This window comes from Barbus barbus (genome assembly GCF_936440315.1).
Source record: "Barbus barbus genome assembly, chromosome: 35".
NCBI classification, from domain to species: domain Eukaryota; kingdom Metazoa; phylum Chordata; class Actinopteri; order Cypriniformes; family Cyprinidae; genus Barbus; species Barbus barbus.
The window spans coordinates 2,371,368-2,388,180 of NC_136763.1; the positions used below are offsets into that span (position 1 = coordinate 2,371,368).

At 35.2% G+C, this 16,813-nt stretch overlaps 1 protein-coding gene across 5 annotated transcripts in view; it reads left to right on the top strand.

The window, feature by feature from the left end:
* LOC306854858 (spectrin beta chain, non-erythrocytic 1-like) overlaps nt 1-16,813 on the top strand; it is a 103,153-nt gene that overhangs the window by 39,546 nt on the left and 46,794 nt on the right. The window contains exon 1 of one of the 5 annotated variants that reach the window (XM_079393119.1): nt 5,584-6,150. The exons of 3 other annotated variants lie outside the window; for them this stretch is intronic. In XM_079393119.1, coding sequence (XP_079249245.1) covers nt 6,036-6,150 — 115 coding nt within the window. In that variant the 5' untranslated portion in view covers nt 5,584-6,035. Of the gene's footprint in view, nt 1-5,583; nt 6,151-16,813 lie in introns of those variants that run through there. One more of the 5 variants, XM_079393118.1, reaches the window with a different exon arrangement.

Here is a 16,813-nt window from a genome sequence, read left to right on the forward strand (position 1 = left end):
GAGAAGAAACCTAGTCTGTTCACGCCAAACACGAGCGTGTTGGGGAATTATCACAGATAGATTCTGATTCTTTGTTTCATCCGTTTGCTTTTTTGTGAAGGTTTGTGTCAAATCAATGACCTCTGCAGACATCTGCTATAGTCGTAAGATAGATAGATAGATAGATAGATAGATAGATAGATAGATAGATAGATAGATAGATAGATATAATGCACGTTTAAAAATCAAAACGAGGCGTGAGTGTTTTTACATCACTGTATTTCTGAAGGAAGACTGTCTTTATCAATGTCATTTTAATTTCGTCTTGCATGTTATATGCCTGATAAAGCAGCATTTGTAAGCTCAGGACTAGGGCTGGGCGATAAAACGATAACGATATGTATCGCGATAGACACGTGAACGATATCAATAAAAAATGTGTTCGATAAAACGTTCGATATTTTTTATTCTTCGTCGGAAGAAAACAAAGGCTGCGAAGCAAGTTTGGTTGCATTAACAAAGGCACTCGCTCTCTGGTAACCTAGCAACGTAGGGAGTGACACGCTAACAGCCAATCATGTAACAGTATCAACTGTTTGGTTGCGCCATATCGTTGTCTCGTGTCTAAGTGCGCACGCGCAAAAAAAAAAAAAAAAAAAAAGTGCGCACGCGCGGCTGAGAGTGCACGTCTGCAGCCAGACCCTATTGGTTGGTCTGCTGGATTCCTCTTCATAAGCAGAAAATGAGTGCCGCAGCGAGCGAGGAAATTGTAAATAAAAGAGAAAGTCAGCTCCCAGTATGGCAGTTTTTGGATATTATAAGTCTGACCGTAGTCAGACCAAATGTCGTCTGCAAATTATGCAAGACCGTCGTCCCCGCCAAGACTGGTAATACCACGAACTTGATGTACCACCTTAAAAAAAATATCAATAATTATCGATATCGACCGATATGAAACACTGATATCGTGATACAGTTTTCAGCCATATCGCCCAGCCCTACTCAGGACTGCTTTGTGTACAGCCGTTTCCGGGTAAACCTCTAGTTCTCCTGCTTTAAAGCGCCTCCTGCTGGCAGAGAATGAATTTGCATTTTCAAGAAGCCCGTCTGATTTAAGCAGCAAACATATTTTGCTTGTTATCAAAAATAATCTACTCCAGAATGCCTTAGCTGTTGTTATAGAGTCTATTTGGGAGTCTACTGGAAGTTAAGTTAGGGCCACAAAAGCGCGCATGCGCAGTAACGTTTGTTTATGTTGTTGCCGTTGAAACCGTCTATAGATAAAGTCGTGTATCTTTATTGTGTAACATATTGGGCTTCAGGTACAGAATTAATGCTGTCATCATGAATATTTCATTAAGGCCCTTCGGTTGCTTAGTTTCTCACACACACTCAGGGTTTTTTCAGTATTGCTTTGTGGGGCAGCGTGCTAGTATTCCACCAATGAAACGCGAGCATCTAAATTATTGACAGGTGTCGTGAAAAATAAATGAGCTGGATGTCGGTCTGCTCGAGTGACTGCTGCTCCGTCGAGCAAAACTCACTTCAGCCACGCTGCAATATCCTCCTCGTCCTTACGCATTAATTATGACTGTCTTCTCAGTTGTGTCTTTATTTAGGGTTCAGATACTTCTCCTAAAAACGTGGAGATCATTTGCTGAGTAAAGTTTGAGTTCATACTGCGACTTTTGAGTTCAGTCTTATTGGGATTTTTATTTTTAGAGATCACATTGCTTTTTGCCGCCAGACTGATAGCTCATATACTGAGCAAAATATCTGTATTTCCCAGAGCAGCAGAGAGCGGTTCATTCAATGTAATTGTAGGATGAAGTCTAAGGAATGTCCTGGGTTGCGTGTTTGTATGGTTGTTCATCTCATAATACAAAGGAAACACCCACAGACCCCCGTGTCCTTCCTCTTTCCTTCCTTCGCCGAGTTTGTCGGCCAGATGTCTGTGAAATCACCCCACTTTATGAACGCATTAGATCACTGTCATACTTAGAAACACTGTATCCAGACATTATCGGCTGTTAAATGGATTCGCTCTGCTGAAATCAGCACATTCAAGTTCGCTGTCAAATGAGAGCAGTTGTGTTGCGTTACAACAGGCTCCCACTGGAATTGTGGGATTGTGCAAGTACATGTTTATAAGATCACAGCGAAGCATCATGTGAAGTTTCGCAGAAAATTGTGCCTTCATTGACTTTCCAAAGAAGCGATTGTCTCAGTGCCAACAGAAACACGCACTTACATACATTTATCCCGCTATGAGTGAAAAACAACACATCTGAAATGCATTTGTGGGAACTGCATTCGTGCTGCTCACCCTTCATAGTCAGTTTGCACATAGTGCATGTATTCATGTAGAAATACTGGTACTGATTAGAAGAAAAAAAAACATATGATATGAATCCACTGGTGTAACAGCGTTCCTTTTATAGGTTTGATATGGATTAACAAGACTAGGCCTACTAGACTAGATCATTACAGAAGCTCTGTTTAATGCTGTTTGGTAAGGATAAGGATAAGGATTTGACCATTTTATCCATAAATCCATAAAAATTTAAACCGTATATAAAGATTTTGACTTAAATGACATACAGCACTGTAGCATTATGGTGACGTCTTTTGCAGGCAAGCATTACATTTAGATTTACGAAATTGTACAAATTTAGTTTTAAATATGCTTTTATCTTTAAATAAAATAATATATATATTTTTAAATAATTTTATCATTGTATAATTGCATTTTATAAATTTGAACAATTTATCTTTTTTTCTTTACTTTTTATTTCATTACCACATTTTCTTAAAAAAAAAAGTAAAAAAAAAAAAAATACAGTTTTACAAAGTTTTAAAACCTATTTATCATTATTCATCATATTGATGTAATAATATAATCTTATAAAAATATAATCTTATAACCTCTCTATATGCACACGCACACACATATGCTCTTATCTTTAACAATTATTTTTTTAAATAATTTTATACATTACATTTTGCACATTTATAAAAAATTATTAATTTCCCCCATTTTAACATCGCATTTACTTCAGAAAATGTAAATGGAATTATATACATATATATGCTTTATCTTTAAAATATTTTTTATCATTTTATTAATATTACATTTTATACATTTATTTAAAAATCTGTTTATTTTGACATCACATTTTCTTCAGAAAGTCACAAAAAACTTTTATTGGTAAAAAATTTATCAGTGGGAATTTTGCAGGCAAGCATCACATTTAAAAAAAAAAAAATCAGAAATTGTAAAATTTTTGTGTTACATACACTATGTATTTATTTATTTATTTATTTATATTATTATTTTTAAAAATATTTTTTTGTCATTGTATACCCAGGCCTTACTGGTGGATTCATTACATTTTATATATTTGTCAAATTTATAAATAATTTTTTCCCTGCATTTCAACATCACATTGTTTTCAGAAAGTGAAAAAAAAATGTTTTACCAATAAAAAGTATAATTTATAACATCAAAATTGTATATTTATATATTTAAATTTCCCTTTATTTTGTTGATTCTTTATGGCTACTCCTTCCTTCATGGCTCTAATTTCCCATCATTTGCTGATATGTTAATCCATTTATTTTGAGATTATTACGCTCCTCTGCAGAGAATGACTAAACGTCTTCCAGGAAGCGTCTCCTCCCTCGTCTCTTCGCAGCAGTGAGGGGAGGAGAGCCCAGATCTGTGGGCCGTTTATCACAGCGCGAGGGATGATTTCAGCTCAGATTCACTTGTGACAGAGAACAGAAGTGCAGACGGAGGTGAATTAAGAGCACTGATGGACACGTGGACGTCTTGTGACTTCACAATGACACCACTGACTGTGTTTCTGCACAAACAGCCCTCTCACTGCAGGCCCAGATCAACCAAACCAGCCTCAGGCCTCAATCCCACGCTAGACGCACTGAGGAAGAATTAAACATTTGTTTATTTTGGAAATGCAGGATCATGGGACACATTTGGTCACATTATAGCTCATCTCATGGTTCCTTGAGGATGCGGTCTTGTGTGTCTTGCTCTTAAAAGAAAGGAAACAAGACGCTACGTTCTTGGTTTTAGTCGGGTGTTAGAGGTGGTTGCTAGGGTGTTCTGGGTGGTTGCTAAGGTGTTCTAGTTGGTTGTTAGGGTGTGGTGGGTTGTTTCTTGGTGGTGAGCAGTAACAGTAGCCAATACATCTGAATATTGTAACAAAATATTTGTTACTATTGTTATTGTTAACTAGAACTAAGACTAAACTTTTTTTTTATTATTAATCTGAAATAAAATAGAATATATAAAAAAGATGAAAAAATTAAACTTGAAAAAAAAAACTAAACGTAAAATTATAAATGTTGCCTGAAATAAAATATGATTACGCTGAAGTACTAAAATGAATAAAAATCTAAATAAATGAAAGCTAAAAATATTTTAAGTTTAATATTTAAATATTTTTAAGCACAAAATTACTTAACTACTTCAGCTTCATTTAAGATTAAATTGAACTACTAAAATTGCTAAAACTATAACTGAAATAAAAATGTATGAAAGCTAAACACAAATATGAAAAAAACTAATATAAAATTGGCAGAAGCTCTTAAGTAAAATAGCTAAAATTAATAAACTGCAGAAGAAAGTGTATAATAAGTGCTTTTGATTTCTAGCAACAATTTACATTTATTACTAAAAGTAAAATAAAATAATAATAATAATTATATAAAAATTAAGAAAAAATGTCCATAGCATATAACCATGTTACGAAAACTAATTTTAAAAACATTTAAATTCTAATTAAATTTAAATTAAAATGCAGTGTGAAAGCCTGTTATTTATTTTTATTTTAAAATGTTAATAAACTAATTTTGTTGGAATCAGATCAGAATATAAACCCGAATATAAAAATTGCTGCAGTAAACAAGAACAAATGATTTAGTTTTGCCAGCAAAACTGTTGCTGACAGAAAACAAAACAGCATTTTATTGCTTGATTTACTGCATCTCATGCAGCGTTTCATATCTGCGCTGTACTCTCATAAAACACTCCTTAAATGCCTGTAAATATCCAGTGTGGCTTTTAATTCACCTTTGCGGGGCTTGAAGTAATCCTGCTTTTTATCATGTTTAAGACACGGAAAGATAAGCAGAAGGGGGCTGTTTGCTGTCAGGAAAGTTTGAGTTGGATCTGCTGGATGTTTACTACTCCTGACACAGCCGTGTGAGATTCCTGAGTGGGAATTAGCAGATATTTGTTTTGCAGCCGAGTGCAATTCAATAGCCAAACTCTGTGAAGTAGTTCAAAGTCTGCATTCATGGCAGAACGTCTCCTCACCTTGCAAACAGATGGACGGCAGGGGAAAACAAACAGGAGGAGGAGGGGAGAACAAATAAACTTTAGGGGTTGCAAACGGGATTTTAGGCAGGATGCATTTAGTCCGACATTCCAAGAAGGCCGTTCTACATTTCTTATGCAACTTTGCTTCTATTGCATGACCTAAAAAACAATGCATGGAAATGGGCCGACTTCCTGCTCAACCTCCACCCCCGATCTTCTCCGGAGACTTGGTTTGCTCCGTCTCCTCCTCTTCTTTCATTGTAATGAGGTGGTGACATCATCTGCGAACACACTGGCTGGGCCGCTGATGAAATTACAACCCCTTTGCCCTCCTCTTCTGCTCCGTTAAAGGTGTCTCGCAGAACCCTTCCATTGACTCCTGCAGATTCAGAGCGGGTCTCGAGCTAGAAGGCCTCCCCTCCCTTGTATGACAGGAGGAGGGGCGTCTGTGTGCTTGAGGTTGGGGGGAGACGCTGCTTTTGAATGGACAGAGTGGGAAGACGAACAATCAGAGAGACAGCAGCATGCTTGTCTCCTCTAAAACAGACCGGTTGAGAACATCAGGCTGGGACGAAAACCTTTGGCATTTTGGATAACTCCCATCGCGAGAAGGAGCTGTTGGTTTTCTTTCCCGCCGTCGTTCCTTCCCATTCCGTGGTTTCCTGGGAGGTTGCGAGGAATTTGGAAATAGTTTCCCTCTCGGTCAGGGATCATGGATTTGGAGTGGGCGTCCGGGGGCCCCGAGGGCTTCTACCAGGAGCCCAGCTTCCCCGTGCAAATGCCCTTCAACTACAACCAGCTCGAGGGGCGTTTCAAGCAGCTGCAAGGTAAGATGCGTCCGGAGGTGTGGATGCATTGTTCACAGCACCGTTAGGATGGAGATTCATAGGTTTCCTACAGCTCAGCAGCTGCGATTTGTGAGAAACACACGCTTACAAAAAAAGCTTTATTGGTGTCTATGGTTCCTTGAAGAACCTTTAACATCCATGAAATTTAAAGGATTCTTTGGGGAATCAAAACTGGTTCTACAAAAACCTTCCTTTGGAACACTTATTTTGGAAGCTTTTTCATCCATAGAAAAGCTTCTTTATAGTGGAAAAGGTGTTTGTACTGAGAAAAAATGGTTCCTACAGGGTTCTTTGGGAAACCAAAAATGGTTCTTCTATGAAAACCTCCTTTTGGAACGCTTATTTTGGAATCTTTAATGTTCATGGAATCTTTCCATTACATAAAGACTCTTTAGATTTATAAAATGTTTTTCAAACTAAGTATAAATTGTTCTTTGGGGAGCCAAAAAGAGTTCTTGTACAAAAACCTCCCTTTGGAACCCTTATTTTGGAACCTTTAATATCCGTGAAATCTTTCCATTTTTTTTTTTTTTTTAAATGTTTCTTTTAAGATCGGTTCACTGAAAGATACTTTTAGGAACCAAAAATGGTTCTATAGAATCACTATAAAACCCCCATTGGGAACCTTTATTTTAAAGAGTGTAGATGCCTAGAAAGCAGCTACAGAGTGTTTTGTGTTTTACTCTCGTCCATAATCCTCTCAATGGAATTGGGAGTTTTAAACTGGATTAGTGGAATGGATTTTAGACATTTCCCTCCAAAACAGTCAACTACATGCTTTTCATGCAAACGTTCTACCTTTACGCTTGGCTTCCCTTCCCCAAAATCACCCGGGAGTCAATAAGGGGGCAGCTCGCCCTGAATGGGCCGTCATAGACAACAATGGAAAACCCGGGAAGGTGGGAGTGGTTGTTTTGTTCTGCTGACTATGTGAGTGATAGTGGCATGTTTCTAAATGCTGCCGCTTCATATGCATTTAAAATGCGATTTCTAATGAGTGCAGCCATTTGAGTTTGCTTTTTAAAATAAGGTGCTTGTAGGGCTTTGTTGTTACTCATTGCTTAAATAGTTGGACAAAGCAGTTGCATTGTTCCATGCATGACGGTTATGGACCGTGCAACACATTACATTCACCAAACTGGTTTTACAGTCAAGAAATTGCGTTTTAGATCAGATCTGGTCGATTAATAGATGTGCGCTAGGCATTTGGCACTTCACACACTCAGCAATTTCACACGTTTACGCCATTGCTCTCGTTTGCTGTTACTGTAGTGCAGATGTTTCCCCAGAGCTCTGCTGTTGTGTTTGAGTGGTAGTTCAAGCATTTACATATCATGTCTCATAACCCAAGCATGCATTTCAAGAGTCACATGTGCATGATGAGATCGCACAAGAATGATTAATATGAAATAACTATTTAATGAGCAACTCTGATATCAGTTTATAACTAGTTGTTAATGAATCACAGCCCAGTTTGAGGTCAGTAATGCTGGGGAGATAGGATGAGAGAGATGGACTTCAACAGAAATTCACTTGCAGAAATTCAGCTTTTGTAACTTAGGAGTCTGTTTACATTACATTCATGCATTAAGCAGACACTTTTATCCCAAAAATTAGTTTGCGTGTGGCTAATTATTAACTTAGAGTGGCCCTGCCTTTCCTTTAGGTAGTTTAGTGACGAAACCTTACAGTGAAAATCTGTGATATGACGGATTTGAGTGATTCAGCTTCAGTGAGCTCAGGCTTGTAAATAACTTAATGTGGTCGCTTTGTGATAAACCGTATTGCCATCACCTCCCTTCGTATTTTAAATACTTTAAACTTTATCATGCGCACGGTAAAAAGACTGATTATTTTAGTCTTTCAACTTCAATATTTCACGTTTACACTGTATAAAGTCAGTTTCTTACTTCAGATTTTTCTGTCTTGTTTTTCATTACAAAATTGAAAAATTCTTAAATCAAAATACATTTACTTGTCTTTCTTTAGAAGAAAAATTTAAGATTTTAAGTCTGAAAAATACATCAAAATTAAAGGAATTTATGACTTAAAAAAATATCGGTCAATATGGTCTAAAAAATATCTTGCTTTCCCTTTGAATTAAGTAGATTTCATCTTGATTTAAGCGTGAACTAACTTCATTTTTATTAGTGCTGTCAAACGATTAATCGCGATTAATCGCATCCAAAGTAAAAGTTTTTTGTTATAATATATGTGTGTACTGTGTATATTTATTATGCATATATAAATACACACACATACAGTATATATTTAGAAAATATTTACATGTATTTACATGAACAAAATGTAATTAATATAATTCATATTATATATAAATATATTTAATCTATAAACAAAACATTTTTCTTAAATTTATACATGCATGTGTGTGTATTTAAATATACATCATAAATATACACAGTACACACATATATTATAACAAAAAACTTTTACTTTGGATGCGATTAATCATGATTAATCATTTCACAGCACAAATCTTTCAGAAAACAAGACTTAACATCTTCAGTCTTTTTGCATCTTAAGTAAACGTGTCTTGACTAAAGAGTGTTTAGATATTTGTGACAGAAATACTGCACTTTTTGCAGTGTAGATTGCATTTGCGTTCATACTGACATGTAGCATCTTGTTCCTCAGGTGAGATGGTTTGATATTAAATCAGAAGTTGCAAACATTCGGCCATGTTTTACGATGCATCTTAAAAACCAATGCTCACTGCACAAGAGCATTCTTCAAACCCCTAGATGCTAGAGATTTGCCAAGATAAATGACAGATTCTTGGATTTGTGCTTGTGCTATTGTGGATGGACTTCAATAGTCTAAACACATGATCCTGGCAGCGTCTGTTCCACAGATAGTTTAGTGACGGTAAGGGTGCGTCCAGCTGATCTTGGAGCTTTTTTGGCTCGGCGGACAGCACTGTAAGCTGTTTTGCTCATAGGCTTGCGTGCTGAATCAGATCTATTGTCCTGCGCGTGTCTTCCTGCCAAGCCGCCTGTCTCTCAGTCTGGATTTCTCAATGACCTTCTGTTGGGCTGTTGGCAGAGAAGCGGCCGGCGAAAGCGAGACGGAGGGAGACGCTGGGTTCTGAATGGCCCGGGTGGATCGGGTCCGTGTGAGTATGCGAGTCGTCGGATCTTGATTCACTCAATGGCCTGTCGATGACTGGAGGCTCTCAGAAGGGCTGTAAGCGTCACCACCCTCGGCGTGAGAGGAAGTGGATTCAAGAGCTCTGAAGCAATGAAGGACGCGTTGAGATGGCAACTCAGCTGGGCGCTAAAGATGCACAAAACCACCCAGAATCACAGTCTAGAGTCAACGTTCACTTAAATGTCATTGTGCATCACCCTAAAACATGAAATAGAAATAGAAATGTTTCACAAAGCGCATTTAATTAAATATCCTGTATTTTAGTATTATTTCTATACTATTCTAGTATTTATTTTGAATTAGCTATTTTTTTTATTTTTTATGGTTAAGTCATTTTATGTGCTTTTGTTTTATTATTATTTTTTAAATTATTAATGTTTCCCGTGTGATAATTATATTTTTATCTTATTTCAGCTTTATTTCAATTAATGAAAAAGATTATTAATAGTATCAGTTTTATTTAATATATATATATATATATATATATATATTTTAGTCCAAATTTTAGATTTTTAAGTGTATGTTTTTCAGATAATATTCATATTTTGTTTTATTTTATTGCAGCTTTATTTGAATCCATATAAATTATATATAGTTTTTCATTTATGTTTTATTTTATTTCAGCTTTATTTAGAGTAACTGGAAATGGTAAAACCGGTGCTTTTATGTCAACATGATTTTTTATTTAAATAATGTGAAATATTTCTTAGTAAAAAAAGAAAAGCTGATTTGGACTTGGCAATTGATTGGATAGTAAAAAATGTCTATATGGCACATGAATAAATATTAAGTGGCATCAATGACATCAGCTGTAAATTGCTGGGAAACTCTGGGAACAGTTGTTTTAAAAAACACTCAGTTATAAGCACAAATTCAGATGAAGTGTTTTGGTGGCGTTTGAGTGTCAGGACATCTGCAGTGATGCACTAGTGCACATCCTCGTATCTGTTTGGCATGTCACTTTGAAACTAAGGGTGGGGTTTAAACCAGTCAACCTGAAACAACAGGACAGTTTGAGTTCATGTTAGAAACTTACACCTGTGATCACTTCACAAATAACTGTCTTATTCCTCATTTGATTCTTTATCAATGGCTCTGTTCCAAAACCTAGCAAGCTTTATAGGCAGCTCCCTTCTAAGGCAGCATCCTAAACTGAATGTAAGCTTGTCATTGGCTAATTTGGAGTGATTTCTGGCCATGAGCAGTATCACGGATAGTGAATCTGGATTCTGTTCCCTCGTGAGACGCGATGTTCCTGCTGAAGCGTGGCATTGATCATTGTGTCTCTGTAACACTGGAGGAACTGTGAGTTTTCCTGGTTGCCACAACAGGAATGTCATCGCTTAAAATGTAATCCGCTACAATCAAGCCCCGCCCTACAATATTTGCCACTCAACATTCCGTTCACTCAAAAATACATCACAATATTATCCTTACGAGATCCCTGTTTTATGCCGCATGTGTTTTTCATCAACTGGCAACTTTCAACATCTTTATTATTTTTGCCCTCGGTTCAAATACTCAGACCCAGTGTTGTGGTTTTAAGCAGAAGTGTTGAAATTGTAGGTTTATTTTCGAGCCGCATGCTGAGGCCAGAGCTGAACGCGATACTGTGACCTCAGAGACCTGTCCACTCCGCAGCGCTCAGGAAGTCTTAGGAATTCCTTTCTGCTGACGCTCACGCCACAGGAAGCAGATAAATCAGACGGGAAGAGGAAGCCACCCATGGACTACCTCTCTTGGTCCTTCCAAGGCAGCGTTTCTCATTGGTGTTTTGTGTTTCAGGATGTCTTTTATCATCTGCTGCGGAGTAGAAAAGCTTTCATATGAAAAGCTGATCTCGCTTATCTCTGACCCCACATCTGACCTTCTCGCGTTTCCGTATTGAAATGTTTCACTCGTGTTGCGCAACGCTGAATCCCAGAGAACAGAAGTGATGGTAAGAGTGCTGTGCTCTGGACTTTTTCCATTTCATTGGAATTCACATTCAGACACTGCTGTACTCAATCCAAGTCATATTTTATAATAATTACTTTTGTGTGCTTTCAGGGTTGGATGAACATAGATGGGCGCTTTTTCTGACATGTAATTAAAAAATGGATATATACTACTGTTCAAAAGTTTAAAACTGATACATTTATTCAGCTAGGACATATTAAATTAAACAAATTGCTGATAATAATACAAAGGATTTCTAATTCAAATAAATGCGTTTTTTGTAACTTTTTCATCAAAGAATCCTGAATAAAAATGTATCACGGTTTTCACAAAAAAAAAAATTGTTTCTTGAGCAGCAAATCAGCATATTAGAATGATTTCTGAAGGATCACGTGACACTGAAGACTGGCGTAATGATGCTGAAAATACAGCTATGATCACAGGAATAAATTACATTTTAAAATATATTCACATAGGAAATGGTTATTTTAAATTGCAATAATATTTCAAATTTTTACTGTATTTTTGATCAAATAAATGCAGAAATGGTATGCAAAATACATTAAAATATCAAAAACATCAGTAGTGTGCATGTAAATTCCTCAAATCCATGCACTAAATGTGTGATTTTGCTAAAAAAATAAAAATCCTCTGCAAATACAGACAATGCTATCTGCGCGTTGCAGGACAGGGTGGGGTTTGTTTTGAGGTCAGCAAACAAAGATTTTGAGGATGCAGGAAATGCCAATAAATAAACCATGCCTGAACTCCCACAACCCTTCAGCTCTGATTTGCCAAATCAAGCATCAGTATTACTGTTCTAATCAATCTGAGCAGAATTTACAGGCTTTACATTGGACTTTTCAAACCCCCTAGATGAATATAATAGTGGGGTTTGCTCTTCAGAAATGGTAAAACTCTTAGTTTGTCAGCAGAACATCATCATCGCCAGATTGCAACCTACTTAAGAACATCTCAGTGATTTATTTTCTATTCAGTAACATGATGGTTTCCAATGTTCTCGTTATGGGAATGTACTGCTATGATCCTTATACTTATCCTATACCTTAACCTATCCTTATATATCCTTATATGCCGTCACAATGCTAGTGACTAATGTGACCTCGTGACCCGATCAGCCATCCAGACTGCAGTATTGATTTATCTGAACAGCTAAACCGCATGCAAATTCACTCTCAATGTCAGCTGTCATTCAGTTGACTTTGCCATTGCCCTCAAAATGTATTAAATCACATTTTACGGTTCATTTCTTAACTAAGGACAGTAGTACACACTGTTATCAGCAGCGTAGTATTAAACTGCCATTTATATTCAAGCTTGCAGGTATTTAAGAGGGCATAAACACTGCTAGATGAGCTACGGTTTATGAATTTATAAATACATTTATAATAAATGACAATGTTGAGAATCGCCATTTGAGAAATCTTTTAAAATTATATCACAGTAATGGGAGTAAAAATGTCTTTATCATGAAAATAATGTCAATGTGCAAAAATACTTAATGCTCATAAAAATGTATAAATTTTATTTAATTAAAATTAGTATTTTTTGTCATGCAGAATGGTTTTAGTTTTTTAATTAAAATAATGTATATTTGATTTGATTTTTGTTTTTCATTATTTTACATTATTTTCATAATAGTTAAGCACATTCATCCTAAAAAATCATTTGACTACTAATTTATTTAATTAAAACTTGTTTATTTTATATAAAATATATAGTATTATATAGCAAATTATATTCAAGCTACTAGGTATTTATAGCGCATAAATAGTATAAATTACAATAGTGATAATCCATAACAAAATTGATGATTGATTGATAAAAAATGATTTTATGAAAGCATATTCAGGACCTAGCATGTTTGAATTGTTTTCATTATTTTACATAATTTTTTTATAACAATTAACCTCAGTAAAAATGACAGTATTGAGAATTATTTAAAAATAAAAGCAATATAAAAGTAAGATGGTATACAGTAATAGGCACCTGCAAAAGGTTCTTAATTATCATGAAAATAATTTCACAGTCCAAAAATTTTAATGGTCCTAAAAATTTTCTTATTTACTAATTTTGTCATTTTATTATTTATTTTATCATTTTTAATATATACATTTTATTTTCAGCCCGGTATAATATGGCGATTTATACCGAAGCTACCCGGTCTTTAAGAGGGCATGAACAGTCTGGATACGTGAGATGAGCTGCGTTTGATGAGTTTATAACACGTCCATTAGTTTAAAACCAAATGTAGCCGCTCTGCTCAGTGTTTTGGACCGCAGGTCATGTTTACCCAACGCTACGTCCAGATGCTGCTGCATTCCTGGAGCCTTCCCCGCGGTTTCTGCCAGCCCGAGGGGAGGAACACTGCTGCCATTGTTTGCCCTACCCACAGTCCTCTGGGAGGATCCGCAGGCCGGCTAATATGTAGCGTTCGGTGACATTGGTTGCGATGATATCGGCTCACAATGCAGCCACAGTTCAGCAAAGGAGGGAGCTTGTAAAGTCAGACACAGGTCGTAACCAGGTCATGTGAAAGAGAAAGTACAGATCTTTTTAAGATACAGGTCTTGATTGTTTCTCCTAGACATTTGGACACTCAGTTGAAGATCTTGAGATGCTCAGATATTCAAATCAGACGATCAAACAAAGAAATTGCTATTTTTTTTCAATGAAAGTAATGTCAGTAATTTGTGAATAATTAAAAGGCATTTAGATTTAATTATTTTGTCATAATGCAAGCATTCTTAATGGTCCTAAAAAATTAATTAAAGAAAATAATTAAAAATGCATATTTGTTATACAAAATATTATTATTTTATTTTATATTAACATCAGAGTAATTATATAGCATTCATTTTTAAATGATTTATTATATTAAAATGCATTATCGTTATACAAAATATTTTTTTATTTTATTTGACTAATTTTGTCGCAGTGCAAACATTCCAAAAAATATATATAATTAATATAAAATATTTGTATTTTTCTTATGAGTTCTAAAAAAATAACACATTTTATTTTAATTATAATGCATTTCCAGTCTACAAAATATATTCAAATCAGATGTTCAAGCAGAGAAAGGAACAAAAGTGATCTGTTTTTCCTGCTGACTGTGTTGAAATATGTCCCTGTCCAGGAAAAACATGCATTCTGAAATGTTGTGGTTTGGATGGAGGTTATAAATGTGATCTGCATGTGTATCTGAACCCAGAGGAAAAGTGTGTTATTCAGAGTTTGATCTTTAACAGTTCAGAAGATTTAATGAATCGTTCAGGTATCTTTGTCTCAGATGTTTTTACAGATGCAAATGAATCACTAGTTGTCATCCAGAAAGAGTTTAGATCTCAGTTTGCTGTCTGTGAGAAACGATTAAGATATAAAGTAGATCTCATTTGAGGTCTTTCTTTGTTTAACATGTGGACCATATAGCAGAAGGAAGAAATCCCTCAGACGTCTGGTCTGCACTTTTCTGTGTTTATGTATAGGAATGTGTATGAAGCTTGAGAGTTCGATGTATGATTTGCTTTCATAGCTGTTCTGTCGCCTTTGGAAAAATCAATCATCAGCCCTGCACATGCTGTTCAAGTGTGTTTCTGATTGTCTGTAATGCACTCATACATATACACTCTCCGCATGAGCTTCAGAACATGGACTCAGTCCAGCATGACGATTCTCACATGAGAACGCGGCCTGGTCATATTTCACCCTCCGATCAGAAGAAAGGAATGAGAAATAATTCATAGATATAAATAAGAAATGTTTTGCATGAAGAAAATGAGGTATATTAGCACCCAACATGCTTTATGTTGTTTTCATCATTTTTAATTTAAGCACATTTACCCCGGTAAAAATCGCAGTATTGCCAATAATTCCTTTGAGAATGATTCAAAAATAAAAGCTCTAAAGTAATATTACATTTTTTTATCTGGGAGAGAAAAATTGCTTAATTGTCATTAAAAAATTAACATTAGAGTGCAAACATTCTTAATACTCCTAAAAAATGTTTTTATTTAATAAAAAAAAAATTCACTATACAAAATGTATTTTATTTTATTATTAATAATAATAATAATAAATAATAATAAAAAAATTAATTAAATATATATATATATATATATGTATAACAATTAATTTTCACCAGTAAAAATTACACTATTGAGAATTATTAAAAAATAAAAGCTCTAAAGTAATATTACATTTTTGTATCTGGGAGAGAAAAATTGCTTAATTGTCATTAAAAAATTTACATTAGAGTGCAAACATTCTTAATACTCCTAAAAAAAAAATTTATTTGATAAAAATGTATTTTATTTTATAATAATAATAAAAATGTATATATATATATATATATATGTATATATAATAATTAATTTTCACCAGTAAAAATTACACTATTGAGAATTATTAAAATACAAAAGCTCAAAATTAAAATTATATTACAGTATCAAGCAGCTGGGAGTGAGAAAGTTCTTAATTATCATGAATATAATTTCACAATGCAAATATTTTCAATCATCCTAAATAAAAAAAAAAAAAAAAAAACATTCTAATTTTATTTTCATTATACAAAATGTTTTTGTTTTGTTTTGTTTTGTTTTACAGCCTGACATGTTTTGCATTGTTTTTATTATTTTCATAAGGTAAGCACAGTCACCCTGGTAAAAATGACAATATTGTGAATCAAATTCATAATTATTCAAAAATAAAAGCTTGAAAGTAAAATGACATCACAGTAATCATCAGAGGGGGATGGAAAGTGCTTAATTATCATGAAAATAAAGTCACAGGGCACAAAAATCTTAATGGTCCTAAACAAATGATTAATTTCAATTAATTGAATCATCTTTTTTTAAATCAATTTCATTATACAATTTTTTTTTCTTTTGTTGTTTTTTTTTTATATTTATTTTATTTCATTTTATTGTCCTAAACAATTTATTAATTTCAATTAATTGAATCATCTTTTTAAATCAGTTTCATTATACATATTTCATTTAATTTTAGGGTCAGACGCAGGTCTTTAAACGGTCCCAGCTGAGGATGCGTTTGGCCTCTGTCCTGCTTGATGGGCAGATGTTGCTCTTCCTCTGTTTGTTGTGTTTGGGGTCAGGCTGTCACACACGACCTCTCCCTCCATTCTCTCTCGCCTCATTCTTGTCCTTCCTCCTCCTCCTCCCTCATATTCTGTCCAGCGGTCCGCTCTCAGACAGACCCTCGCTCATCCTGTCGTCTTTAGGGGTCGACCAGGATAAAACGCTGTCATCTCGCCACAACAATTGAATCGGATGCTTACGTCTGCGTGAAGACCAGGAATGCAATAACAGGAAAATTGGGAGGATTATAAATAAATAGCTGCATTTGAACTGCTCACCCGTGGGCGGGGCATAAATAAACACACCGCCGCCCCTTTGTCTAACTCAAATTGTTCGCTGCGCTTGATTGGTGGGGAAATCGTCTGCTCGCACATGGTTTAAAAGGCCAAACGAAGACTTGGCAGGGAGAAGGACTGGTT